A 26,887-nucleotide genomic window follows, 5' to 3' on the forward strand; every position below is an offset into this window, starting at 1 on the left:
CCCAGAGATACCCGAATCCAGCCCGGAGCACGTCTAAGTTGATGTCTTTGTTCACTTCACAAAACCAAACAGGAGTAGCTTGTGTGAGGATTAGATATCTGCAATTCAATCCAGATGATGGCTTTATTATGGAAAACCATTCCTCTCCATACCACCCAGAAAGACAGCCACCACTGGATGAAGTATCGTGGGCTCCTGTTCCGCCCCGGTTGAAGCTGCAGGCTTTAAAGGCAGAGTTAAAAGAAGACGTACAGCTGCTACAGGAGATGGGCTTAACAGTGTGTGAACGCCATGTGCTTGTAAGGATATTTAAAGGATTAGGGGAGAATTAAATGTTTGTCTGTCTTTGTTGTTCAGCACAGCTTCAAAGCTGGAAGACGATACTAAAGAAGATATTTCCCCTTTTTAAATACCGGAAGGGGACTCCTAAAACAATAGCTGGAAAATGCAGGCATGACCTTACAGATTTATACACAAAGATGCTGGACAATTCTTATCAGATGGGTGAAGAACATGCTATTCTACAGTATAAAACGGTGATATAAAGTTCACAATTTAAAATACCAGTGAACAATCCTCAGCATGGACAAAAAAGCCAGCTCAAAATTCCTCTCTGGGAAACAGAAGGCAACCATCCCGGCTGGTGGTTTCAATTTATCCCACTCTGCTGGGCTGTGGGTTAATGGGCCAGTAGCAGAGCGATGCTTCCCATGGGCTCTCCGAGGAGCAGTTCTCTTGGGCAGCCACGGGTGGTCACCAGTCCGGCTGCTGCTGTTAAAGCTGCCTTGTACCTAGAATCAGAGCTCTTAAGTTCCCAAATCGGGAACTTTATAACCTTTTAGAAAAAAGCAGATCTGAGGCAGAAACACTCTTGGCGAGATTCTCAGGTCAGTGGGTGTTTTCTGGGGGGGAAGGCTTATTTAAGGATTCAAGGAAATTCAGTGCCTTAGCTTGCAATGGGAGGAACGGAGAGTCTGTAAAGGAAAAGAGACATCTTTCTCAGAGAGGTTATATGACATTAAATCAGGTTTTTACTGAACTGAGAAACTTGCAGGTTTTTACTGAACTGAGAAACTTGCAGCTCCAGGAATAGGGCTAAAGTGGTCTTAAGATACCTTGGCATGTTCCTGATCCCGAGCTATTCTGCATAGCGTAGATGACTTTGGGGACATTGGCTAAGCTGTGGCACACACCCCACAGCAACTGCCCTCCGGACACCAGAGCTCTGCCCGGGGCAGCCACTCTGCTCTGTGCTGTGGCTCTGCTCTTGCTCTGGGCCTTTCTGTCTCCAGCATCATCTTCTCAAAATAGCAGGTCCAGTGCTTCTGAAAGCATCTTTAGAAGGCAGACCGATGGCTGTTTTCTGCATGAGGGAACATCTCTTCCAGCTGCATGTGGGGCTTTTATGGATTCTTCTTCACTGGTCTTCTTTTATTCAATATAGGAGGGGCAGACCAAAGGTGAAAACCTTGCTCATTATATCTTTCCCCTCTCCTGCTCCAGCCTCTCTCTCTGAAAGATGTTATCACCGAAACAGATAATTTGCACTAGTAGCAATTGATACCATCCTTAGAGAATAAAGGAAAATTCTTTGTAACAGCAAATACTCATTCTGAGCAAACACAGCCCTGATTTCCTAAGCTGCCCATCATCTACCACAGCTGCATTACTTGTGACTTCACAGGCCCCACAGTGAAGAAAATAACTTTGTTCATCTTCACTGTCGCCGTAGTATAAATTCAAAATGCGTTCGGTTTTGTGTTAGGTTTAATCAGAGTGGAAATGTGCTCTGTATAATATTATCCAAGCATTTTTACAAGGGGCACTGAGCTAACAGATATTCAGGTTATTGAGCAATGTATTCATACAGCCAAAGGCTTTAAATCTTGTCCATGAAGAAATGTTTGAGCAGAACAAGGACACTTATCTCCTTTCCTTCTTTTCCTTTCTAAAAGTGAATTAATATCTCTTACTGGGGACACTGGTCCATCCTACATTAATGTTACTTAACCCTTGCCTTTACAAAGGACTTTTGTGACCCTTCTCTGGTAAGGGATCACACCTCCATTTTTTGGAAGCAGGTATTCGTGCTCGGCACAGGGGAATGCCCTTGGGGTAAAGAAGTATCTTTGCCCTGGGAAATTCCACTCTTGTTTGGTTGAGACATTTAATGTTAAACCTCTGTTATTTCACTTCTCAGTTTCCTTAGGCTGGAAAGTATTTTGGCAACACTCCAGTATGACTGAAGCATCGAGGGAGCTGTGAGGCACACGCTGATGGTTCAAGCCAGGGCTCATTCTGAATTCCTGCTGCCTTCAGGCACTGCCAACCCCACAAGCACCTCTGCTCTCTGCAGCTGCTTTTGTAGCAGCGTTGGCCAAAGCAAACGTGTCCCAGCCAAAGCATCAGCCTCCAACCTGTCTCCGCTCACGAACCACCCGAGCTCGTCTATCAGCATGCTGAGGATGGGCTGAACCTGTTGGCAGAACAGCAGCAGATATTGCCTGGAGACACTGCTGAGCTGCCAGAGCAGCTGCAGCTGGGAGACGGTGGAGGACTGTGCTTCATGTCACAGTGCCATCACACCACTCTGGGGCCCCGTGATGGGCAGAGGGGTGCCACCCCCAGGCAGGAAAAAAAAAAAGAAAGGTTGCCTTAGGCTTCTTTCTTCTCCCTCCGCAGTAGTGCCAACAGATCCAGCACTAAAACTGACTTCTCATCCTGCCCCTTCCTTGTCAGGGGCAGGAATTCCCCAGCTGAGAAATGAGGGCTCTCATCTTCTTTCACAAAATACCCAACAGTAGCGTATGTCCCTCTCAATCGCTCAAACAAATTGCAGGGACATAAGGCCCTTGCCTTTCAAGGGCAAGAAAGAGGATACTGGATTGTACTCCTCCTCCTTTTCTTTTGAGCCAAACACAAGAGACAGCAATCCCTTTCAACCATCCCAGACCCAAACCACACAGACACGCACAGAGGAATGAGGGTATCAGGACCATCACAGTCTCTGAGTTACAGTACTGAAGGCTCAGGGGTCACTGACTGCAGATGATAGTAAGGTGACTTATTATACTCACATAAGATAATTAATGCTTAGTTTTGGCCTTCACAAATTGCAGGAGTTTATATATCAGCACTGCATCAGAGTCTTGCTATGTGGGGTAGAAGCAGTTGACATCCAAATGCTGGAATATGGCCAGAAATGGCATATTTGGAGTGGCTTGTGAAACTTGAATTCAGCCACACTTACGTGCAGACTTTAAACTGATTTTTAATTACACAGTCCCATCAGGCTTTTTGTCCTGAACCTTCACTGCATCCAGCACATAGATGGGATGTCCGAACGGGATCCATTCAGGCTATATCATAGAATCATAGAATAGTTTGGGTTGGAAGGGACCTTTAAAGGTCATCTGGTCCAACCCCCCTGCAATGAGCAGGGACATCTTCCACTAGGTCAGGTTGCTCAGAGCCCCGTCCAACCTGGCCTTGAACATTTCCAGGGATGGGGCATCAACCACCTCTCTGGGAAACCTGTGCCAGTGTTTCACCACCCTCATCATAAAGAATTTCTTCCTTATATCTAGTTTAAATCTACCCTCTTTTCATTTTAAACCATTACCCCTTCTATTGCAACAGGCTCTACTAAAAAGTCTGTCCCCATCTTTCTTCTAAGCTCCCTTTAAGTACAGGAAGGCTGCAATAAGGTCTCCCTGGATCCTTCTCTTCTCCAGGCTGAACAACCCCAACTGTCTCAGCCTTTCCCCATAGGAGAGGTGTTCCATCCCTCTGATCATTTTTGTGGCCCTCCTCTGGACCCGCTCCAACAGGTCCATGTCTTTCTTGTGCTGAGGACTCCAGAGGGACTCCATTTTCTCATACAGGGAAATTTAAACCAGGCATTTCCTAACTTTGGTACACATGGCATTGCAGCCTAAATATTTCTTTCATGCATTCATTTGTTGAATGCAACAGAGATTTGACTACAAAACAAGTGGTAGGATAGGCACAAGCTGGCTGCTACTTCCATGGTCAAAGCTCAAGACCGCTAGCTTCAAGAGGAGGGAAGTGGCGTTCGTGTCTATGAGAACAGAAACAGCAACCGGTCCTTTCAGTTAGTTCATGCCAAAATTTTAGAGTCTGAGACCACTTGTGGGACACTGTGTACTCCTGAAGTTGTGCACTTCTCTGACCAGCCACTCGCTACCACCCTGTTGGGAGAAGCACGCGCTCCTCTTTCCAGCTGTCTGGTGCTCCTAGAAGCACTGCCCAGCGTCCCCATACTGGATGTGTAATGGCCTTGTAGGCAATGAGAAACAACTCCCTGGGTAGGTCCACACTGCTAAATAAAAAGCAGTCAGGGACAGATGCTGGCCATGAAGCCAGGTGGAGCAAATTGCCTTCTGCTCACACTAGAACCAGTTCCTTCTGGAGCAGTCTGGCCACATCCATGCTATATTGAGCCTGGTTCTCCTCTGGCCCCAATACAGCACTAAAATGTTATTTGTTTTTTGGGAGGCTATTTCAAATCAGCACATCTGCTACAAAGGGAGATCCACCAGGCAGGTATTTTCATGGCAGCAAAGGACAAGTATGCTTTGCACACCTGGAGGTGCGGGAGGAGAGCACTGGGCTGTTTGAGAAAGCACAGCTTGCTGTCACCGTGCCAGAGGCTGCGCAGGGTGCAGAGACCGACCTGGCACAGCCCCATCCCACACCACATTTTGAGAGCCATCACTGGGGCAAGCTCCATCTTGAAGATCGTTTGTAAATCTGAAAAGGCAATGTGAGTGTCTTGAAGGCAGCAGATTGAAGCAGTCTCCACACCTCAGATGGTAAGCCAGCAATTAAGTAGTGTGATTAATCAAGGCTCCAGCACTTTAAATTTGCTCCTTGGGCCTCCTATTCAGCATTATTAACAACCCTGTGATCTGCCATCTCCAAATTATAGTACCATTGGAAATGGCAGGAAGCTTCCTCCCTCATTGGATCCAGGGGCTTAATGTGGCTTCAGCAGCTTCCTGAATGTTTTCCACAGCTCACCCACTGCAGATAAGTTACTTACACAGAGCAGATAATCAAATGCCTCTCAAATACTTCATTTTTATTGCACTCACTGTTAAGCCTGCCGCTCCCCAGCCCTTTCATCACTAGGGCTGAACACCCTATTGCTTCTAAAGGAAAGTCAGACAACTGTATGAGCCTTCCACGTGGAAATTTGAGCCATCGAGGTAAATAAAAGGGAAACCGAAAGGAATTAACTCCTGCTGTATTTTATATTCTTGATGTGTCCTTCTCATTTTTAATATCATCTCCAGCTCTTACCATCATCATTTTATTGTGTTTTATTAAAAAACACTACCACAAATGCACAACTTTCTTAATAGGAGAAGAAGCATAAATGAGATAAAATCAAGTATTCTTAACCATTTCCCTAATTGTAGCTATTAAATACACCAGCTGTAGATTAAGATCTCACTTTGAGAAGTCTGTGTGCACATACACAATATAAAGACAGTACTATTTCAGACAATGTAGACATAAAATTACCTGTATTTAAAATGACTGTTTGCTTGAAAATTGGTGTATAAATCAGGACTGTAAAAGAAAGATTTGAGATCCAAGAGGTACAGAGACTTACTCTGCATATGAACACCTATCCCCACCTTAATGAGACTGCTCACTGCAAGTTCTGAGACCTCAGAAAATCACCCTCCTAACAGCTGACAATATCAAAACCAACTCTTGCCCCAATGTCCTTCCTTCCTGCCTGATCACCCTACAAGTTCTGGAAATACAGTTATTTCCAGCAGTGGTGGTTTAACAAGTGCCAGAACTTTCAAATTTAACTCCTGTGAATAATTCTTACTTCATGTTTGCCAGATTGGAGATCATTACACAGATGGCAAGGAGCTGCTGAAGTGTTGCAGTCCAAACCTGTAGACAGCCAGACAGCTGCTGTGATGTATTTAGTCCTTCAGAAGGAGAGACACTATACTACTTTATTTGAAGGGACACTAAAAATTGATCTTCTAAAACTACGATATGTTTTGCGGCACGTAATGGAAGTCCTGTCCCTGGAGCCCGAGGAATGCAGCACACAGCATGTGTGCTCTCCAGAACAGGGTGCCCGCACCTTCAGAGTTCACAGTCTGCTCCAGCACTAAAGTACTTACCTCGTCAGCCTTGGGCTGCACTGGTATCATTGCTTAGCTATGAGCAAACGCACGCTACAGTACATTGCAATAAATCAGTATCTGTAGGGGCCATTAAAAATTAAAAGCATAAGGCAATTAAGTCGGGTGAAATGCCTAACTCCAGGCAGCGGTCTGTACACACCGAGCACACGTTGGGATGGATCCTGACGTCCTCATTAGCCTGTCTTATATTTAATGCCTCACTGCTCTGCGAGCAGCCGTGAGCGGGTGGTGGGAGTGAGGGCAAGGAAGAACTACACAGGCAGAGCAGCAAGCAGAATAAATATTCTGCCCATCAGAAGTGCTCTATAAACAGGTAGCAAGCTATAGCGTGCAGGATTACGTCCAGGTTGAGTCCAGAGCTCCACATCTGTAACACCTTGCATATGTGCGTGATAATATGTGCGTGACTGCATAAAAAAACGAAATGATCAAGTGACAAAAAAAAGCGCCAGAGGCCCATTGATCATTAGCTTTTGCTTCTATCAGACACGTGGGGGGTGCAAGGCAAAAGCACTGGCAGGGTGCCATCACAGCCAGTAAAGAACCACATCATGGGTGAGCTAAGGTGACCACTCTGATCAGATTAACCTCAAGCACAGTAATCTTGGAGACACAGTGACAATTTAAATGTAGCTGTAAGTCCCTCTTTTGGTTTTGACTAGTTTCCAGCTTCGATGGCACAGGCATCATGCATCTGCAGGACCAAATCCATGCATGTGCCCCATGACCATCTTGTAACAGATGTTCCTGCAACCACAAGCAGCTCTAGCTCCGAATCACAGCCACAGCACGTTGTTCTTCATCAGCCTCTCTGTGTGTGCCAAAGCTCTCGCTGTTTCTGACCTCATACTTTATCAGCTGATGGAGCTTGACAAAAGGAACACATGCCACCTCCAGTGTGATTTGATGATCATACATCACAGTGGGATCTCGCCAGTGACAATCCGCCCTTCCCAAGGCGCTGAGAATCTTTTATCGGCTGCCCACTGCCCTTAAGCTGTACATCAAGGAGACAAGAAAATGTAATAAATCTGAGAACCATTTTAGTGAATCAAAGGGGGAGACGAGGGTGTCTCTGGTTGTGTGGTTTTCAGAACAATTATGGGACTGAGTCATGCTGCAAATTTGTTGGACTCACTGATGTGGACTACTAGAGAGGAAGGCACAGTGTGTGAAGCTGCCATTGCCATGAATTATTTAATGCGCTGGCTAATGGGGCACAAGAATGCATGAGTATGGCGGGGGAAATATGGGAGATCCGTAGAGCTGTAGCAAGGAGAGCTAGTTTTAGAAGGAATATGATTTTAATGTTGGGGCTGGACTGAAGGGGACAGGGCGACCATTTTCAGAAGGGATTAGGGCTCTCACTCCCTTGTTATTTATAGGCCTTTCAAGTAACCGTGTAGGGTTGTGTGATGGGGAAGAGGGGGAGGGAGGGGAATGTCTGATGAGCTGTACCATGTAAGGGCAGGTTATGACAAAGACTGCAGCAGGGAAGTGTGCTTTCTTAGAGAGAATCATTCGAGCACATGGTCCTGCTTCATGGTCCACCCTTTGACCACTGTAGAAGCGTGATTCCTCCTCTGCTCTGGCACCTGATGCTCCAGGTACATTTAGTCAAGGAGTCACAGACCATGACCAAACATCCCCACAAGACCCCTATGAGCAGGTTGTGTTGGGATGCCTGGGACATGTGACTGTCCCTAGTTTTGGGGAGCACTGTGCTCACAGTGTGAGACATGACAGGCCTGTGTTCGGCTGTGCAGCAGCAAAGCTGGGAGGTTCCAGGGGTGCGAACATCTGGATTTGTAACATCTGGCACATTCATCTATCACATACCAGATGTATAGACTACACAAACACACAGAGCTAGAAAGACCCTTACTCAACCAACACATAGTTTAAAGACAATGGACACAAATACTATCTCCCTTTCACACTGAAGGACTGGGGCAAAAGTTTTACTTCCCCTCAATCATGTTTTACACGGTACATGAAATTATCCTTTGTGCTGTATTCACCACAGCTTTGACAGCCTCTAAACACCTAGGAAAGCCAGGCTATGTATTTTACACTTCTTATGTGCTATAAAGAAAAGTTACAACCACGTAGAATTTCAGAAAGTATTGGAGAATGTCTGCTTGTCCTTTACTTGGAAATAATCTTTCACACCCTCGATTCAAGAAAGTTGCTTGTCTTTCTCTCTTTCGGGATATCGTTTACCTCAGCCACATGGCATTAAAGTTGAACACAGAGAATGTTATTACTTATCCATCATGTTAATTTTCTTTTACTGTTTCCTGTGTTCAAATCACAGAATGGCCTAACATTCCCTCATAAAAAAAAAACCAAATGATGATACTTTTAAGATAATGGTAAGGAATGTGGCAAGCAAAAGTAGGTTAACAGACTGAACTATGCTTATTTTGCATCAGTTATAAAACAGTCTTGTGAATTGTCCTTAATTGGTTTTGGTTATGTCAGGGCCTTTATTTAATTCTCCATCACTTGTAAGAGCCCTGAGGTAACTCACTTCACAGAGAGAAAATTCTGACTGACTTTGAAAGTGTGGTATTGTCGAGCAGAAAGACTCACTGAGCAGACTGCTAGTTTCTTTCAGCAGCAGGAGAGATCCAGGAGGTGATTAGCTTTGTTCTCATTTACAAAGCACTAGTGGGAATTTCTAAAGGGTTTCACAGGCCCTGGGGATAAGGCCAAGAACAAAACAGGGCAGTGAAAAGCAAATAGAGCACTTCATCAATAAACTACTTAGAGATGCCACATCAATAGCAAATTAGGAAGAAAGGAAGGCCCTCTAATACTTTCACATAGCAAAGGAGGTTTATATATTGTTTTTATTCCTACTTGACTTTTTTTAAACAACTGCACCTCTATCAAACTAAGCTTAGCAGAGGGAATAGAGGTAATACCACCTCCCCACATGGCTATTTGATAAGATTTGAAAGGGAGACACGCACTGCTCTGTGCTAGTTCTACAGCGCTGACCTCTCCCAAGGGTTACTACCGTCAGGAACTCCATCCTCGGAAAGGCTGGGAAAGGAGCGCAACAGTGGGAAAAGGCTACCAGGAACTGCGTGACTGCTTACCAAAGATGCAAATCTGCTGCTGCTACAGCAGCCCATGTCCGCTTGTCTTCCAAAAGGACACAGTCTGCTCGCCCAGACATAGGTGGGAATGGAAAGCTAAACAGAAGAGGAGGGGAGTGAGCGTCTCATTTTCCATCAGTAAATGGTACTTCTGAAAGGTTTATTGCCCCTAACTAGAGGGGAAAAAAGAATCAACATTTAAAAAAATTTTACAGTTGGAACAAAATCAGCACAGGTCTATCAATCTTTTCATTTTAATAATGTCAAAGCATTTTGTTTGGATTTCAACAGCACAATAAAACACTAGCAATTAGCTTATTTTTTAAAACAAAAATCTCACTTCTAACCAGAAAACAGTTTTCATGTTAGAAAAGCCTCCACAAACTCAATTTTCTATGCTGAACTCCCCCTCCCCCCCGCCGAGCACTAGACAAACTCACTTGCCAATTTATAAACATTTAGTTCAGAAGATTAAGAAAAAATACAGGAAAAAACCCTGCTTCGACAAAGCCGTGTTTTCAAGTTTAAACCAGCTTCAAAACCATCCCACATAAACCTTGCTCAACAGCAGCTGATAGACACTGAAGGAAAGAACAACGGAGGCAATTTCACAGCCGCATCGTGCAGTCTCAAGCTGCAACCCCGCTTCAGCATCCTGCTCCCGTTCATGGGCTTCTGCATGATTTAAACTGGAGTTACACTCTGATGACAGGGACAAAACAGGAAACAACAGAAAGAGATACATCAACTAATTTACTCCTTGGAGCACAAAGAGGGATGATGATGTTTCAGCAACCACGTTACAGCCACATTCAGATGTTTAGAAGATACAGGGTTTATGCTGTTTTGAGGTAGTGTTTCAAACGGGGAGGTCCATTTGGAGTGATGCTCCTGACATGGGGTGCTCTCTTTAACAACGAGCAGGCCTTACTGGAAACCCATCTGCCTACTAACACGTCCCCAGCGTTTCAGCTTCTTTGCCTCGTGGGAATTTTGCCAAAACAGCTGTGCATTTGGAAGGTGCCTTCGCACTGGCTACGGGAGGCTTAAGATGCAATTCCCCCCTCTTCGTAAGCAATGCCAAGAGCTTTCCTCCTGCTCACCGAATCGCTCCAAGGAACTGAACATACCATGGCTCTTCCTACAGAACATTTGATACCGAGCTGTGACTGCAAAGCTTCCTGGGCACAACTCGTCACGCATGCAGACAAGCTGCCAGCCAGGTAACTTCTCTCCCTACGAGCACACAGAATATCGGTGCCAGCGCCCTGTGGACTCCTGTGATTTCGGCCTGCCATGTTCCACAGCTCCTGCCCCATCCAGCTGAGGGGTAAACTCAAGGGGGATTCTTGAGCAGATACGGGCAATTAAGAATTTCGGGACCACCACCGTTTTTTATTACAGGTACACAACGCAGCACAAGAGGGGGTCTCGGCAGAGCCTCTAGCAGGCTAGCCCAACACAAGTAAGAAGGTGACTTCGAGGGGGATCCTTGAGAGAGCCCATTTCCTTGCTCTTAGGAATGACCACCGTGCCCCGGGGAGGGAACCCGGGGGCTGCCGCCCTCCCTTCGTCTTCAAGAGGCCAAGAAGGGAGATGCTGGCCGGTTCTCCACCCGCACGGACAGACACCTCCACTCGCCGGCCGGCTCCCCGCCTCTCCACCCCCTTCTCGCTCCCTGGGCGGGCGGGCTGAGGAGCCTGAGGAGCCCGCGGACCCCCGGCCGGGCTCACCCTGCGGGGCTGCGCTGAGGGGAGGCCGGGCACAACCCCCTTCCCCTCCCTCAGGCGCCCGAGCTCCGCCCGGCGAGGGAAGGGGCCGCGCAGCGCCCCTGCCCCTCTCCCCGCCTGCCGGGACCGAGGGCCGAGGGGAAAGGAGCCCGGCGAAGCGCCGCCGCCCCTCCCGGCCGCCTTCCCCTCAGCCCCGCAGCGGCGGCGGGCTCGGCCCCCTGCCGCCGCCCCGCCTCAGCCCGCCCTCCCCGCGCGGCACGCCGGGCCAAGATGGCCGCCTCCCGCCCCGCCGGGCGCCCGCCGCACGGCTGACAGACAGACAGCTGCCCGCCCCGGGGGCCGCCCCGCCGCCCGGCATGGAGGAGAGCTCCAGCTGCGAGAGCCTCGGCGCCGGGCGGGCGGCGGTGGCGGCGCGGCCGCCCAGCGGCGACTCCCTCTCCAGGTAACGGCCGCCGCGCCATCGCCCCCCGCCGCCGCCGCCCGCGGGGGGCCGGGGCCCGGCTGCCGCTGCCGCACCGCCGCGGGGCTCGGCGGCTTGAGGGGCCCCTCGTCAGTCAAGAGCCGTCGCGGGGCGGGGAGGGGAGGAAGGCGGCGAGGAGGGGTCGGCGGAGAAGAGGAAGCCGAGGGGATGGAGCCGGTGGTGCCATTTTCCCCCTCGGCGGGCGGGCGGGCGGCTCCGGCGTTTCCCCGCCGCCGGGTCTGGCCCTGCGCTTGGGGCGGCTTCGGGGCGGCGGCGGAGGCTGGCGGGCGCTGCTCGACTGCGGCCAAGCCGGTTTCTTGGTCAGAGCAGGAGGAGCCGCCCCCGCCAGCCTTTCGATAAAAGCTCTCTAAATCACCAAAGCTGCGCTGCCCCTCTTTGGTATGGGCAGTGAAGGGATGTAGGAAATCAGCCGTGCGGGTCGGCTTTTGCTGGAAGGGCAGGGTAGGGCACCAGGGTCCTTAGCTGCCTTCCCGCACGCTGCTGTTCCCAAGCTGGGCCTTGCCCTGTGCTTATTCAGTAACAAATTTCCTGGGGTGTGTTGAGCGTTTGTGGTTTTGTCCTCGCGGCTTTTTCTGAGAGCTTGACTTTGCGTTCTGAATGACTTTAGTGCCACGTGGGTAATTTCCAAGGTCTTTAAGCCACAGAAGCCAAAAGGAGATTTTCCTGTTCCTCGCACCCTCCGCAGGCTATTGGTGAAAGTTTGAATTTTGTGACTCAAAAGCGCATCTGGCTTGGGCCGCGCGTTGGACGCAGGGGAGTGCGGTAGGGCAGCAAGGGAGGACGTTGGCTGATGGACGGGCTGGTGGCACGGGAGGCCCTGGGTTTCGTGGTAGGCCTGGGAGCAGGATGACCTGATGGCTGGAGGTTATTCTGTCCTGTGCTGGCTGCCCTTGCCATGCCCAGGTCGCAGGATCACAGGGTAACTGAGGCTGAAGGGATCTCGGCATCCCTCGGTCCAGCCTCCTGCTCACAGCAGGGACAGCTCTGAGATCAGATCAGGCGGCTCGTGACTTACCCACTCTGGTCTCGAAAACCTACAAAGATGGGAGACTGCACAACGTCTCTGGGCAGCCCATTGCCGTCTCCTGGATACCTTCCACATAAGCACGGCGGCTGCTTTTCAGTCCCCTGAAGCAGTCTCTGCTCCAGGCTCCCCGAGCCTCTCCTCACAGACAGGTGCTCCAGCCCCACCATCCCGGTGGCACTTCCCTGAACTCCCTCCAGCTCATCCATGTCTTTCCTGCACCGGGGGTCTAAAACCTGGATGCACTATTCCAGAAGCGCTCTAATGAGTGCAGAGTAAAGGGAGGATCTTTCCCTGGATCTCCTCCCTCTGCCTCTGTTCTTACAGCCCAGGGTGCTGGTGGCCTCTTTGCTGCCAGTATGTCTGTACTCCCATACTTGTTTTTTCCCCAGCAGGATCCCCAAGGCCTTTCCTGCAAAGCTGCTCCCCAGACAGGCAGTGCCCAGTTTGCACTCAGGTTTCTTCCTTCTTGAGTCCTTCTTGCCTTCTCATCCTCATTTCACCCTCCTTCATCAAATTGTTCTGTTTTCTGCTCTCTATCTCTTTGCTTGTGCAGTTTACCTGTGCCCTGCCAGATGCCTACAGGCCTCTTTTCCCCTTACCTCACTGACCCAATATACTCTTCTTTTTCCCTCTGCATCAGCTTGGGCAAGTTGGACCCATCTGGAGGTCAGTCAGTGTAAGAGACGCAGGCCTATGAACACAAAAGAGAGCTTAACTCAGAAGAGCTGATGCCTACAAGGAAACTCCTGTTCAGCCTCCCAGCGGCATGCCCTGTGCAGATGGAACCGTTGGGAAATTGAGATGATAAATCTGTTTCTGTTGAGCATGTACAAGGCTATGTCCTCCAAGCCCTGAAAAGGCCCAGACTTGAACAGATTTCTTGGGATATAAAAAGCTTTCAGAATTTCAAGTCTCTGCTCCAACATCTAGAACTCGTAGAAGAAAGGTAGCCAATTTTTTGCATGCATTCCAGACAAAATATTTTTTTTCTCTAGCTGGGTGTTTGAAATAGATAAATGTTTTTCTTCTGCAGTTATTAATAAAAAACCCCTCATCTTGAATTGGTGTATGCTGTGAAACTTTTTAGTTGAAATGGTTAAGATTAGGGCAAAATTATAAGAAAGTAAAAGGAGGTTCTTGTAATGAGAGATGTCTGGTGACCTTCAGAATGTTTATTACCAGCTTTCCCTGCAAAGCTAGTGATACTTACGCACAAATAAATAACTTTCCTATGAATTGGACTGTAGATCCATTTTTAGCTTTTTTTTTGAGATTTTTTTTTTCATTAAAGCTGCACTGCAGTCTGATTTTTGTGCATCAGAACAATGCCTCTGAAGCTAATGGGACTATTTGTATGCATTGAAACATACTTATTTTCATCTCTGTGATTGTGGTCTAGTAGCTAGACCAACTTTGAATTGTTAACCTATGAATATAGAGATGTGACATATTTTCACTAAGTGATTTTGTTTAAAAAGAAAAAGTTAGCTTTGGGGATGATGTGAGGAGCACAATGACTCATGAGGGTGCTGTCATCAGTTTTTATAATCTGTTTTATTTAAAAGGAACAACAAAAAAATGAGTAGAAGGCCACTCATCCCAGATTCACGGTTACCTAGCAATGTGAAGCCTTATTGAGTTGTAGTTGACTGAATTGTTTTATGCAAAATTTAGAAGACTTGGAAAGATGCTGGTATTAAATGTATACAGCAACACATTCTTTGGATTCTTTCAGCTCCAGCTTGGAAGTTAAGTGAGTTTTGTATTTGTAGAGGTAGTTAAGATCTTAACTTCTCAAGTAAACATGCTTGGTAGAGTTTACTTATACATAAGGTTGCTGACGTGAATAAGTGCCTTGAAGAACATATATACGTTTATTTGTCTTTTAATAATGCTCAAGAGATACGGCAATAATGGCATTTGACAGTGAATGTTGCTTTGATATTTTGATAGGCCCTAGTAATGTGCAGTACCTGTGCTCCCTGACTAAGACATGGGGAATAACTAAACAAGTGTTACCTACTTTCTGTCTCAACTAGAAAAATATTAGAAAAACTCTTTGAGACTCACGGTCTAGCTGTTCGTACATGCTAAAAAATCCCCAGCTCTATGTGGAAATACTGTTAGTTTCAAATGAGTGGGTCACAGCTAATGAGCTCAGCTGCCCTCACAGTTGTGCTGAAACAGCTATTCTGCTTTTCAGGTCTAAGCTGTCTCACCCAGTGCTAGTTTTGGGTGGCACAGCACTGGGCTCTGCAGCTCTCTGTGGTTTCTAAAGGTCAGTATTTAGGATGGACTTTCCCCTTGCATCCTGTTCTCGTGGAAGACATATGACCATGAGCCAACTACTCATAAAGAGCTGCGGTGGTATTTAACTAGCAGCTTGCAAGGAGCACTTGTGTGTCTGCAGTGTCAGGCCAGGAACAACCCGTGAGACAGAAAAAGGAGTGAGGTAAAACACTGATTCTAATGTTTGATGAGCTACAGCATGGTTATGTCCAGAAGACCAAGCTTTACTCAGTGTTATGGACTGCTTTTATATCTGTAAAATGGCCTGGGGATCCTGGGTGAATGAGTGATAAACACATTTCAGCTGTGTTAGTTAATCAGACTTCTTCAAAGACCACTCTTAAAATGAATTTGTAGGTAGAGTTGTGGGTGGTGTTTTTGTTTTGTTTTTTTTGTTTTGTTTTGTTTTTAATTTGAAGTTGCATCTGGACCCTCTGACCTTTGGAATTCAAAGTAACAGCCAACAAAATTCTACCATAATCTTTCCTTTTGTGAAAGGAAAGCCAGATAGAGCCATGTATGACTTTAGTAGAACACGACTTTAGGAAAAAGGTGATGTCAAATTTCAGATATTTACTTTTCATTAAAAGCAATTAGGCATTGTGTTCATGCTGTGTGATTATGTGCCGTAGTTTTTGAATGAATGTATATCTCTTTGTATTCCTCTGAAATGTTATCTGAAAAAGCGTATTGCAATCCAGTCTGAACAACAGTCCAATAAGATATCTAAGAGGCTTTCTGTTAGATCTGCTGAAGGTAAATTTGTATTGCCTGTGCAAAAGTGTGGAGGTGATTGTACTGTAAAGAAACTGCTGTAGGAGATGTCAGTGATATTTCAACCTCAGTATAAAATGAGAGAAAGAGATAAGGCAGTGGGCAGATGTTTCCTGCCAGCATGACCGAGCAATGTTTGATGTTACCACTTTCTGGTTGCTTATTACTACCTCTCTACTGGCGGTTATCATCCACAGAGGTCTGCAGACACAGTGGATCCTATGGATTGCACTTTTACTGAAGCATATGAGAATAATCATGCTCCTTGTCTTTATGTTTGCAGGGATAACTCTGAAAACATAAACTCTGTGTAAATCAGTGCAACAGGGTCTGTTGAAGCAATAGCTTCATGAGGTATGAACTCCCTCCGTCTCAGATAAGGTCCTGTCAATACCTGGTCTGATATAAGGCTACACTGAAGGAATTCTTTCTCCATGGGTGAGACTGATGCTGGAAGGAGTTGCGTCTGTAAGCTGTTGGCTGAGGAGGGTTTGCTAGCACCACATTGCTACCAGATGTATGAGCTTTGCTGATTGAGTTGTTTTGTGATGAGTCATTGAAGTTAAGAGTTTGAAAGGGAAGATTTTTTGCCAGGTCTGGTGTTCAGTGAAATGTGAGTAGCTGTCATTTTCCTCATGGGCTTTGAGACCACTTCTTGCATTTGATTTCTTATATGTGTGAAGCTGGATTTCTCAAGAGTTGTTACCATTAAAGACAAGTACGTTGCTGGCTGAGTGTTGATAATGAACTGGTTTTTGCATCTGAGAAACTTAACACTATGCCTAGAACCAATTAGCAACTCCAGATGGGCTCATTATCATTAATTTTAATATGCGAGTGATAATTTATAACACTTATTTGCAACTGAAGTCCATTCTGAGATAGTTTTTTCGTCTACTGTATATTGTGAAGATAAAGAGCAGTTTTGCCTGCATGTACACTTGCAAAGCGAGGAGAATCTTTTATTAGAGTCTGAGGATTTGGGGCAGAAAATAATGAAAATAACATTCAGTCAAAAACATTTTGGAGCTTTTAATTTACGCCGTGGACTTGTGAAGAGAAACCATTACCTTTGAAGAACTTGGTAATTGTTTTTAGTAGCAGTCTCTGGCTTGCACGTTTCTGCTCCTGCATTCAGCAGAAACCATTCTTCTCTTGGAGTATGAAACCTTCAGTCATAGAAGTTTTCCTCTGTCAGGCAGACACGCGTCTCTTTGTCCAGGCTCTGTCCATTCGATAAAAGTGCATGCATTTGTTTTTAAAGTGTATTTTCCATTTGAGAATATAAAAATAAAATTGACACTCACTTGTTTCTTGTAATTAATGTTATATTTATTGTAATTAATGTTATATTGCTGTTTAAAGGCCTCACAGGAATTTGGGGCACCATGGTTCTAGCTGCTATACAGATACAGAAGGTGATGATTTCTGCGTTGAAGAGCCAGGGACCAACTATTTAAACATGCCTAAGCCAGGACTACTCTATTTTTACTAATGCCTGGTGGGTAATTTTACTAAGCTCTTGGATGTGCAGTCAAGTGCTGAGACTCCTTGCTGAGAGACTGGGCGAAGAGTGAGAAAGTCTAAGGATGAGATGAAAAACTGATGTGGAGAGATGAGGCAAGATCTGACAGCTGGTGAGGAGTAAAGCTAGGCTCAGAACACGACTCTCTTGGGTTCCATCAAGCACTGCCTTTTTCTGAAGAGAGATGGTAATGTTTGCTAGACAGTTTTGAGTTGTACACATAGTTCCTTAACTACAGGCTATTTACAACAGAGATACAATTACAGAACCTGAATTTTAAGATTGAGGATGACCTGACAATGTCAAATTACACAAGTCCTATCTGTTACGTGATTGTACTCCTGCTATGACTTCAGTTATAGGTTAACACCTGTCTTGAATATATTTTGTTACCTATTTCTGATGTTTTATTGTCTCCCTTCCTTTGCTAATTCTTTTATAGCTCATGTACAAAGGCAAGAACTGCATTTGGGAAGGTCATAGCACCTCTTGAACGGCTCAGTAGAATCAATAGTCCACATCTTTCTCATGAATCTTTTCCCGATGACCAGCTTTACTGTTAGTGGTTTTTCAGTGCCGAGGGTATCAGGTAGTGTAAAAAGAGATCTGATCCATACACTAAAGGGCTTATGTTACCAGAAAGCTTAGTTGAGGGGAAAAACCAGCAAGCATACATTAGAAATGCATCAGAAACCTTCCAGAGGTCGCTCTGATAAGGTGTTATATACAAGGTGTAGTTGTAAAACAGGACCTGAAAAAAGTGGTCTTGTTATTTGTCCATGGGAAGCCCATTGCAGCATGAAGAAAAGGGTGTGACAGTAAGGTAACAAAGTACTTGGTTTGTAGAGGTGTTTGGGGTAACTCAGGGAAGCGAGAATACAGAAGAGGCACTGTCACGGTAATTACCCCCGTCTTAATTTTTAACTAAAAAACCAGCTGGTTCTTTTATAGCCCCAGTAACTGGGAGCTAATTGAAGAAGAAAGTCAGTGAAAGACAACAAAAAATCAGTGGAACTTTTCAAGTATTTGTTTTTCCTTTTCCTACCATCTGTAGTTTCTTTTGCCAGACTATGTTCTCACTCAGTAATTTTCCAGTGATTTCAAGGTAGCTCTTTTCCTTGCTTCTCTCGCTCGCCTCTCTGCTCCATGAATTCTTTTCCGTTGCTTTATAAACCCTGATGTATTTGATGAAGAGAAAGCGTTAGCAGTTTTCTAGTCCATAACCCCTTCAAGGTGATGTTCTAGTCGTTAGCTCTGTACAAATGCTCCCACTATACACATCTGGCCTTTCTGTAGTCTTCTGGCCATGGCTCCAGAATCATTAGTGTTAGGTCACCCAATGGTTCAAATTTGATCTGGGTCAGGTGTGGGTATGTGATCATATTTCTGCTGAACTGGTTAGAAAAACACAAGTTTATGGGGTTCTTTTTTCTTTGTTCTGGGAAGACAGGCAACACCTGTTTAGAATAAAACAACATTTTTATCTGGATTTATTTACTGTGATGTAAAGAGATTACATGCCTGTACAAAGTGTTACACTCAAAATCTTGTTCACGGGCAAAAAGGCAGCACATCTTTATGTAGCAAAGAATTTATTGTTAGTGTAACTGAAATTTTGAAAGTCTAATCATTATCAGTCCAGATGCAATTATTACAGAAAAAAGGAAGAATAATAATGCAGTTAAAACTGTCATACATACAGTTCTTAGTTTCTACTCCTCTCCTGGTGTTATGCTTACCCCTCCCCTACTCCTCTGGGTCCCAAGGTTGCTGGTTTTATTCTGGTGGTGGTGGGTGTTACGGCAAGATGTCAGCAGCTGGAGTACTTTGCTGGGAGAAGTATGAGGTTCATGTTGATGGTTTCTTCTTTCCTTACTGTAGGATCCACCTGGGATTGTTTTAGTATGTTTGGCAAAACAGCTTTACACCTATCTCTTTCTTCATTGGTCTGCAATTCCACATTACATCTGATTTTTGCTATATATGGTTGCTTTTATGGGTATTGGATACTATTTATTTGTTCTTTTTGTTACCCCTAAAACCAGTTTTGTCCAGCTCCAAGTCTGCGTTTCTTTAACTGACCATTGGTGGGTTGTTTATAGCCGTGGTCTCCAGTGCCAAGCCTGTGCCACATCCTCGCACATCTCCGCTTCTCGAGGCCTCTACTCTCATACTGGGCTGTTGTATTTCTGTATACGAAGTCATTACATTAGTGGTAAATAACTCATTCTATATAGAATAACTGCTGGTTACTGCTATATGTGCAAAACTGTGGTGCCACCACACACAAACAAAATAAAACAAAGTACATACAGACACCTGGCCAATCGCAGAAATTCACAACTAAACCAAGTAAAACAAAGCTGCAGGGAGGCCAAGAAAAGTTCAGGCAAAGCAAGAGTAACAAACCTTGGTCGCGAGGCCTTGAAAATTCACTACAAAGCTTATGGCCTACGAAGAGCAATGGCAGTACTGAATGACAGGGATAGAGTTTAACCCAACTATATTTTTCTGAACAAAATTTAATTGGTGGAGTGAGTATACATCTGATCATTGCTTGGTGTTTTGTGAGCAAAGTGTTTGGTGGTTTGTTTTTTTTTTTCCCCTGGCACAAAAAGCACTAATACCTGAATTACTGAGCTCCTGAACTACAGCCTCATTCATACCTCCTGCCTTTAGTGAAAATAAAGCATTTGTGCTATTTTTATTGCTGTGTTAATAAATCCTATTGTTGATTTCAGTCGCTATCACTGCTATAAGATGGTGGTCTTCTTGAAGAGAAAGATTGCACAGGTAGGTAGTAGGACTAGCCTCATCAACTGTTTCAGCTAAATCTGCCCATGAAAGAGCTGGAGCCTGTGAATGAGTTGGTTACATATGGAAGATTATAGGGGCTGTCTGGCTGCTGTGGAGAGCAGATGCTGAAGGTGGGGGCAGGTCACTGAAACCTCTACTACCAGAGATGAGCTGCTCAAGGATGACTGTCAGAGAAGAGGTTGGTTTAACCAGCAGATGGGATACCTTTATCAAATCAAAACTGATCAGCATCTCATTTGTAAATAGAACACCTCTGATAAAGAAATTAAAAATGTGGGATCTTCTGCTCACATTTTACTCAAATTGACTTTTGGAGTGGGCTGTTCTTGAAAATTCGAGCTGCGTCCTCTAGTCTAAGAACGGACATACCACTTCTACATTGAAAATGAGCCCCCACACCTCATGAGAGAGTGCTTCCCAAGACTTTTTCCTCAAAGGTGAAGAAACATGTTACCAGAATGGTCATTAAATGCTGGGGTGTGAGAAGAAGAGTGTGATGAGACTGTTTGTAGATATGCTCAGGACTTGTGCCAGCAGAGCAGTCTTGGCCTTTGGTTGTTACCATCTGGTGGGGTACAGCTTCTGCTGATCACTGCTGCCTCTGGCACCACGGAGGGACATCTTTTATCTTTTTTTGCTAAAACATATTCTGATTCTAGATTCCAGCTCCTGCTTCCACCTTCCATGAAGAAAAATACAGGTACCCTGGATGAGTTTTGTCTCATCTGACGGGATTGATACAGATCTCTGCTAGTCTCTGCGTTTCTTTTTGTAGACAATGGGGAAGAGTGAGTCATCTCAGTTTCTCCCCGGTGACTGTAAGAAGAGCCTACAGTGAGTAATTCAGATGTGACCACCTACACAGAACTCCCTCCCCATCGTTGTGGTAGGGGTAAAAAGCGCATTGAGTTTGGGTTGTTCTCCACTCCAAAAAAGGAAGGAGCTGTTTCTTAACTCATGCCATTCCTCTTTTTGACATATTAACTAAATCTGTTTGCAACTGAGTAGTCTGGTTTCCTAAGCCCAGTTTCTTCTGTATGTGTGTATATCTGTCTAGTTTGTCCACTGATAGTTTTTGTAACATTTGGACAACTTTAACCATGTTTGACAGAGGAGTGAAAGTAATAACTTATGACAAGTTTTGCATTTAAACAAAGATGGAGATGGGAAGGGAGGCCACGTCAGTTTTTCCATTACAGAAAAAGCTTGTTCCTTTTTCAACATAAGGGAATACCTAGATGAGAAAGATGTCACAAATATGTGCAGATTCTCATGGACAAGGCTTCTCTCAGGTTGGAGAAATACATTATATTCTCTCATTTTTGCATTTCCTTCCTTCCATGTGCTTTCTCTGGTGTCTGCTAAAGGCTGTGTTCAGTTGAAAACAAAAAGCAACTACAAATTTCTCTGCCACAAGACACTCATCTTCTGAAAACCAGGGCAGGATCTAGTTCAGATCCATGTGAAGTAGAATATCTCCATGTGAAGTAGGTATCTAAAACTTCCCTACCCGTAGCAGAGTCAGTACACTCCACAAGTAATTCAATTGAATAAGTGCCCCTCTGGGAGAGCTGAACTGTTGTCTAGACTCCATTCCCTGGGTTTCCGTTGACTAAGTGGAAGCATAGACACCTGTGGTATCTACCATCGGGAGCGGAACCATCCAGGCCTCATTGATCCTACTCCTGTTTGAGTTTGGTTTTTGCATACACTGATTTCTGCTTGAGGAAGCAGAAGTGGCAGGAGGAAGTGGCTGTGGGTGATCTTAGATTAGCCCTCATTTCAGGTGCATGAGAACTGATTTACTGAAAATCTTCAGCTGAGCTTGCAAAATTTGTGTGCCTCATTTCATTGTAAGGTGGAAGAATTTGAAAGACACTTGTTTTCAACGTGTACCCTACAACTGGCCAGTGGGGTGAATGAGTTTGCAGAGCTCTTTGGCAAATCTGGGCTGTATAGAAATCAATGGCTGCTGAACACTTTGGAAACTGGGCTTTGTATTTAGACAATAAACGGGACTGAGTTTGTGGGGAAACCTGGTCCCACGTATGACTGGGACTGTATGACTGTTGAACCTGGAGACTTCGACTGATGGACCACAATCTTCAAAGATGCTGGTCTTTCTGGAAGTTGTGACAAGATACAGGTGTTTAGTGTTTCTAAAAACATCCTGTGTTGTCTTAACTTGAATTTTGGGAAATAAAGACCTCAAATTATTGAACACTTGTCTTACTTTAGCCTTGAGACTCTGCTAGGAACCAATTTCATGCAGGGGCTGGGTTGCCAACAGAATATAGTTGTTCCCAATTCTTTTTTGAGCTGAGTCTGTCAGAGCATGGAGCTGTTTAATGTCTGTGAAAGCTTATCAAGGTGTTACGCTACATCAGTTTTGCTAGGTGATGCAAGACTCTCCAGATTGGCTGCATTTATATATTCTTTCTTCCTTTTGTTTTTTTCCCAGGATGGAACAAGTAATGTCATTGATGAGTAAATCCCTGGTATTTTTAATTCCTGTGGGTGTTTAGTTTATTGGGGTGAGGGAGTTGTGTGGTGTGTGTTTGAAAGAAAATCAGAACATTTAACAATATGTGTTACATTCCAAGGTGTTTTTTCAACAGGGAAATAGGTAGGAATCTAAAGAAAACTTGAGACAGCACATGAACTGTGGGAAGTATACATATATTTGGTTAAACTATACATAACTGGTTCTTAGCATGTAACTAGAAATTAAGGCACTGCTGGAATACAAATAGTAAAAAAGGAAGTTTTATCTGTCTTTTTATCCAGTTCTCCTTTCTGTCCTAAAGGGAGTACTTACTAATGTAGGTATTATTTCTATTTCTTTCCTTGATCGAGTTAATATTTTTCTAAATAAATAAAAATTAACAAGCAAACAAAAGATTTGATATCCTGTATTGGTTTCCATTTTTTCTGCTTCTCCTTGCTCTCAGACTCTGGAGTTGTTATTGCAGCTTATCATGGGACTGTTTGAATTTGCATCAAAATCCTGATAATTTTTTACTTGTATATTTTTCTCTGGCTTAATATATTTTAAAGGAAGGGGGCTGAAGTTTGTATGGCAAATATAAATACTGGTGAACTGCAAGAGTGGTTTTGAACTGTATGTAGGATTTCCATCATGACTTTTGTCTGCATTCAAAGTACTTGGGGAGACAGTTAGGTGTTGCCAGCCCTTTTTCTCCTGTGGGGTGCAGTGGTAAATCCGAGGTTGCTCTGGTGTAGGAGATGGCAGCACCACCCAGATCTCTTATTTCTCTGCCACAAAATGTTCTGGGCCCTGGAATGAGGTTCTTCCACAGGCAGGGATAAGAGACACGGGTGGTCTTGTAGCACCAGGAAGCACTTGGATTTGGATTCTTGAGTTGCCTTTGTGCTAGAGGCAGTCATGCTGCATGGAGAGCCCCGTGGCTGTGGTCTGTCCGGGCTGCAGCCTGGGCTGTTTGGGGGAGAAAGCTGCAGGTCAGCACGTGCCGGTTTGTCACGGCCGGAGCAATCACTTGCCAGACCTCCAGTCAATCACTGATCTTCCTAATGGCTTTCACTCTGTCACTATGCAGCACTTCTTCAAGTGCTGCACCATCTGAAGCCTGAGGTGCTGGAACTTCTCTCCCTCAGCCATGTTTTTTTGACTTAGAAATAGTGTTTTCTCAGGGGGAGGGGGCATCTTCTTCACTTCTAGTTCAGTCCTGCCCTCCACAGCATCTTATATTTGAAACCAAAGGCTCTAGCTCCTGAACAACCCCAGATGATCCCCAAAAGCATAGCAATAACCTGATGTGTAGGAAGGCGCAGAGATGAGCGGATGGGAGCACTGTTCTAGCAGGCAGCATTGTTTGTGTTGATGGTAAGCAGGGTTGTGTTTTGAACCCCTCTTCACCTTATAGTCTTAATTTATTTTCAATGGTAAGGGTCTGTCCTGGTGATTGGAAACCCCAAAGCTTCGGAGCGCAGACCCAGATGTGCACACCATCTCCGGGAAGTCTGTGGAACATTTCTCTCAAGCCCTAGGGCAGAGCCAGAACGACCAGGCTGCCGTTCCATCGCGTCTCACCGCTGCCCAAACTCCTAATGCTGCAAGCAAAGGCGCTTGTGCTAGTGGTGGCTTTTGTAAGCCAAACATTTCCATTAGGAACTGGAATCAGACCAAAGTACTGGATTATCAGCCTGCTTTCAGGAGGTAGTAACTAATTTTGGACTCTGTAGATACGGGCTTAAATTTAGTTGGTGAAACAGAGGTAAAATGTCAGTTCCCTGCAGCAGTCTTAATAACTTCTTGAAAAATAATTTATTTTTTTTCTTCTGTTTTCTTCCTTGTAGCTGAGCACCATCCCATACCAGCCTGGAGCTTCTTATAAACCTAACTCCCCTTTTGTTCCTCTCGTGAATACAGATCATTTTGTAGTTATCTTCCATGTGCTGATCGGAGGATATCGGTTCAGGCCTCTGATAGCTGCTGTTCTTCCTCTTTTTTACCTTCTGGATTGTTTGACTCATGAAAGTATGATACTGTGGGCTGCTCGCTGTTATTAATTACGTGCTGCATATTGGTTTGTCTTTGGGTGTTGGCCTTCTATTCTCGGAATCTTGCAAATATTTTAAACAATCAGCCTATTGTTTAGCAAGTGTTCTACACACACTGTAGGCCTTTTGTGAATTTGTGTTCAAAAAAAAAAGAATGACTAATGGAGCACGAACGGTGCTTGTGACACTGTAGTCCATTGTGTAACTATTGAGAGCAAAATTTGCATTCCTAGAAAAGCTTGTTCACGGTCAAAATATAGGACATTCTCTTTATGGCTCATGGGAAAACATGTACTACATATTCAGCTCACGATGCTACTTAGAAGGATCAACTTTTAAAAAATGACATTTTCCTCCTTTGGAACATTGAAGTTGGACTGAGACCCGGCTTTGCCTGGCAACAGAAGTGAATCTTTTTCATTCAGGCAAGTGGTGCGGGGGGCTATTTTAGGTCTGTCACACACATGCACAATGATTTGTTTGCAGAAATGGCTTCTTTTTAAGATGTTGTTAAGCTCAGACGTTGCAGGCCCTTCTGAATGGGGAGGGTACGTTATTACATTACATAACTGTCTGCCTCCTCTGAATGCCAGAGGAAGCCTGGCGGTTGGTGCTTTTCTTTCCTTCAAAAGCATATTTGTTTATGCCTTTTTTTTTCCCCTCTGAGATTGTTACAGGTCAAGCAGAGGTTAAAGTAGGATCTTCAAATGTTTAGAAAAGTTGTGGGTTCTGTGTACTTCTGAAATGCAGCAGTAGTCTATTCTGTGTGTGCCTAAAAAGAGAGTACTGGGTGTTCGGAGGGCGTAAGGGTGCATCTCATGTATGCTCTGCATAGTTTCCTTTGGTACTTGTCTAAGTAGGATAAGCCTGTTTTGATTTTCTATTTCGCAGTCAAGAATTAAGATTGAGTCACTGCTCGCTGGAGATACTACTCCTTTGTCCATCCATGTAAGCTCTTCAGGAGAGGGGTTGCCTGTTATTAAGGGCATGCGCAGTGCCAAGTGCTGTGGGATTCCTGTCCTGGGAGAGATGGTGTGAAGATGCTAAAACTTAATTTACAGTGTCAGAGCCTGTTACGGCCCTGTGGCAGAGTGGAAGCCTGTGTGCCCAGCTCCTGCCACAAGGCCCAGGTTCGGTCAAATGCCAGCCGTGCTTTCAAGTGCTTGCCTGAACACAGGCGTATGAGGGACTTCTGAGTACCCTTAGATATATATCTGTACAGATAAGGACTATGGGGACCGCCTAGCCTTAGCACAGATCCACAGAGAGCTGCTGTAAATGGGAGAGCCTGATGTGGGCAGCAGCTGGATTTCCCAGGCCAGTTCAGCCAGTACTAGCTAGGACAAAGTCATATTCATGGGGAACAAGCACCGGTTTGTCTCCCTCTGCTCTGATGTGACCCAGAAGGTTTTTCAGTATTTCTTTTTCCTTCTCTGGAAGAAACAGGAGTGTTGAAAGTACTGAGGAGGGAGAGCTGTCGGCTTGAATTTGGGAAGTGATCCGGGAGCGCTCAAAACCTCTGTGTCATTATACTTTAAAGAGAAGTGCCCGAGTGCTGCAGGTGCTCCTATTCATGGCCCTGCCGTAAATTTGAACCAATTGGATCCTGCTCTCTTGGCACCTGAAGCTTCCAAATTAAATTGTATTTGCCACTAGTCATCATTAATTTGCAGTTTTCACCTTGATTAATTTTAGGAATGTACATAATGAGAAACTCTTAAAAAAACAGGAAGAGAGGAAATGGAAATTTGCCCTCTGCGGTGTTTTTCTCATTTATGACCTCTACGGCTGAAACTGTATTGCCCAGTGGTGCATTTTATCACCTGTTTTCTGTGTCAATTCAGTGACTATTGAAACAAAACATTCAGTTTGATGCAGAAGAAATGGTGTGAGCAGCTCATGCCAATTAGTGTCTGAGTCACTGTCACACCTCTGCAAGCAATGAAGCAGCTACTTGTACTGGCAGGGAAGGAATATTCATAAAGAAGGTGCTGGAGAGGTGACTATCACCACTGACTGAATTTTGGTTGTGTTACTTATAGGAGTGAGCCAGGTCAGTATTTTAAGACGCTGGTACAAAAAAATAGGTGTCTTTGAGCCCTATGTATATGCTGTTAATAAAAATGGTGTATTTTCCAGAGATGTGTTTTCCTCCTGTCCCATCAGTTTTTTGCAGAGTTCTCGGAGTTAAACTCGGACACAGGTTCCCAGTCATGGGGGTATTTTTCCACTTTAATTTTTTTTCCCCTTTTGTTGTCTTTGTCTTGCTCAAAAAAGAAAAACAGGTTTCTTCCTCAGTTTTCAAAGTCTGAACAAGTGTCTTCAGAAATTAGCAGTAGTTTCTCAGGGAGTTGCTACCCATAGAATCATAAAATGGTTTGGGTTGGAAGGGACC

At 45.0% G+C, this 26,887-nt stretch overlaps 1 protein-coding gene across 4 annotated transcripts in view; it reads left to right on the forward strand.

The window, feature by feature from the left end:
* Positions 1–10,514: 10,514 nt before the first annotated feature.
* Positions 10,515–26,887, forward strand: part of MTMR2 (myotubularin related protein 2) — a 68,040-nt gene continuing 51,667 nt past the window's right edge. For 3 of the 4 annotated variants that reach the window (XM_075050061.1, XM_075050062.1, XM_075050064.1), the window contains exon 1: positions 11,302–11,479. In XM_075050061.1, the coding sequence (XP_074906162.1) occupies positions 11,394–11,479 (86 nt within the window). In that variant the 5' untranslated portion in view covers positions 11,302–11,393. Of the gene's footprint in view, positions 10,531–11,301; positions 11,480–26,887 lie in introns of those variants that run through there. The other variant, XM_075050063.1, reaches the window with a different exon arrangement.

This window comes from Buteo buteo, chromosome 18 (genome assembly GCF_964188355.1).
Source record: "Buteo buteo chromosome 18, bButBut1.hap1.1, whole genome shotgun sequence".
In the NCBI taxonomy this organism is placed as follows: Eukaryota; Metazoa; Chordata; class Aves; order Accipitriformes; family Accipitridae; genus Buteo; species Buteo buteo.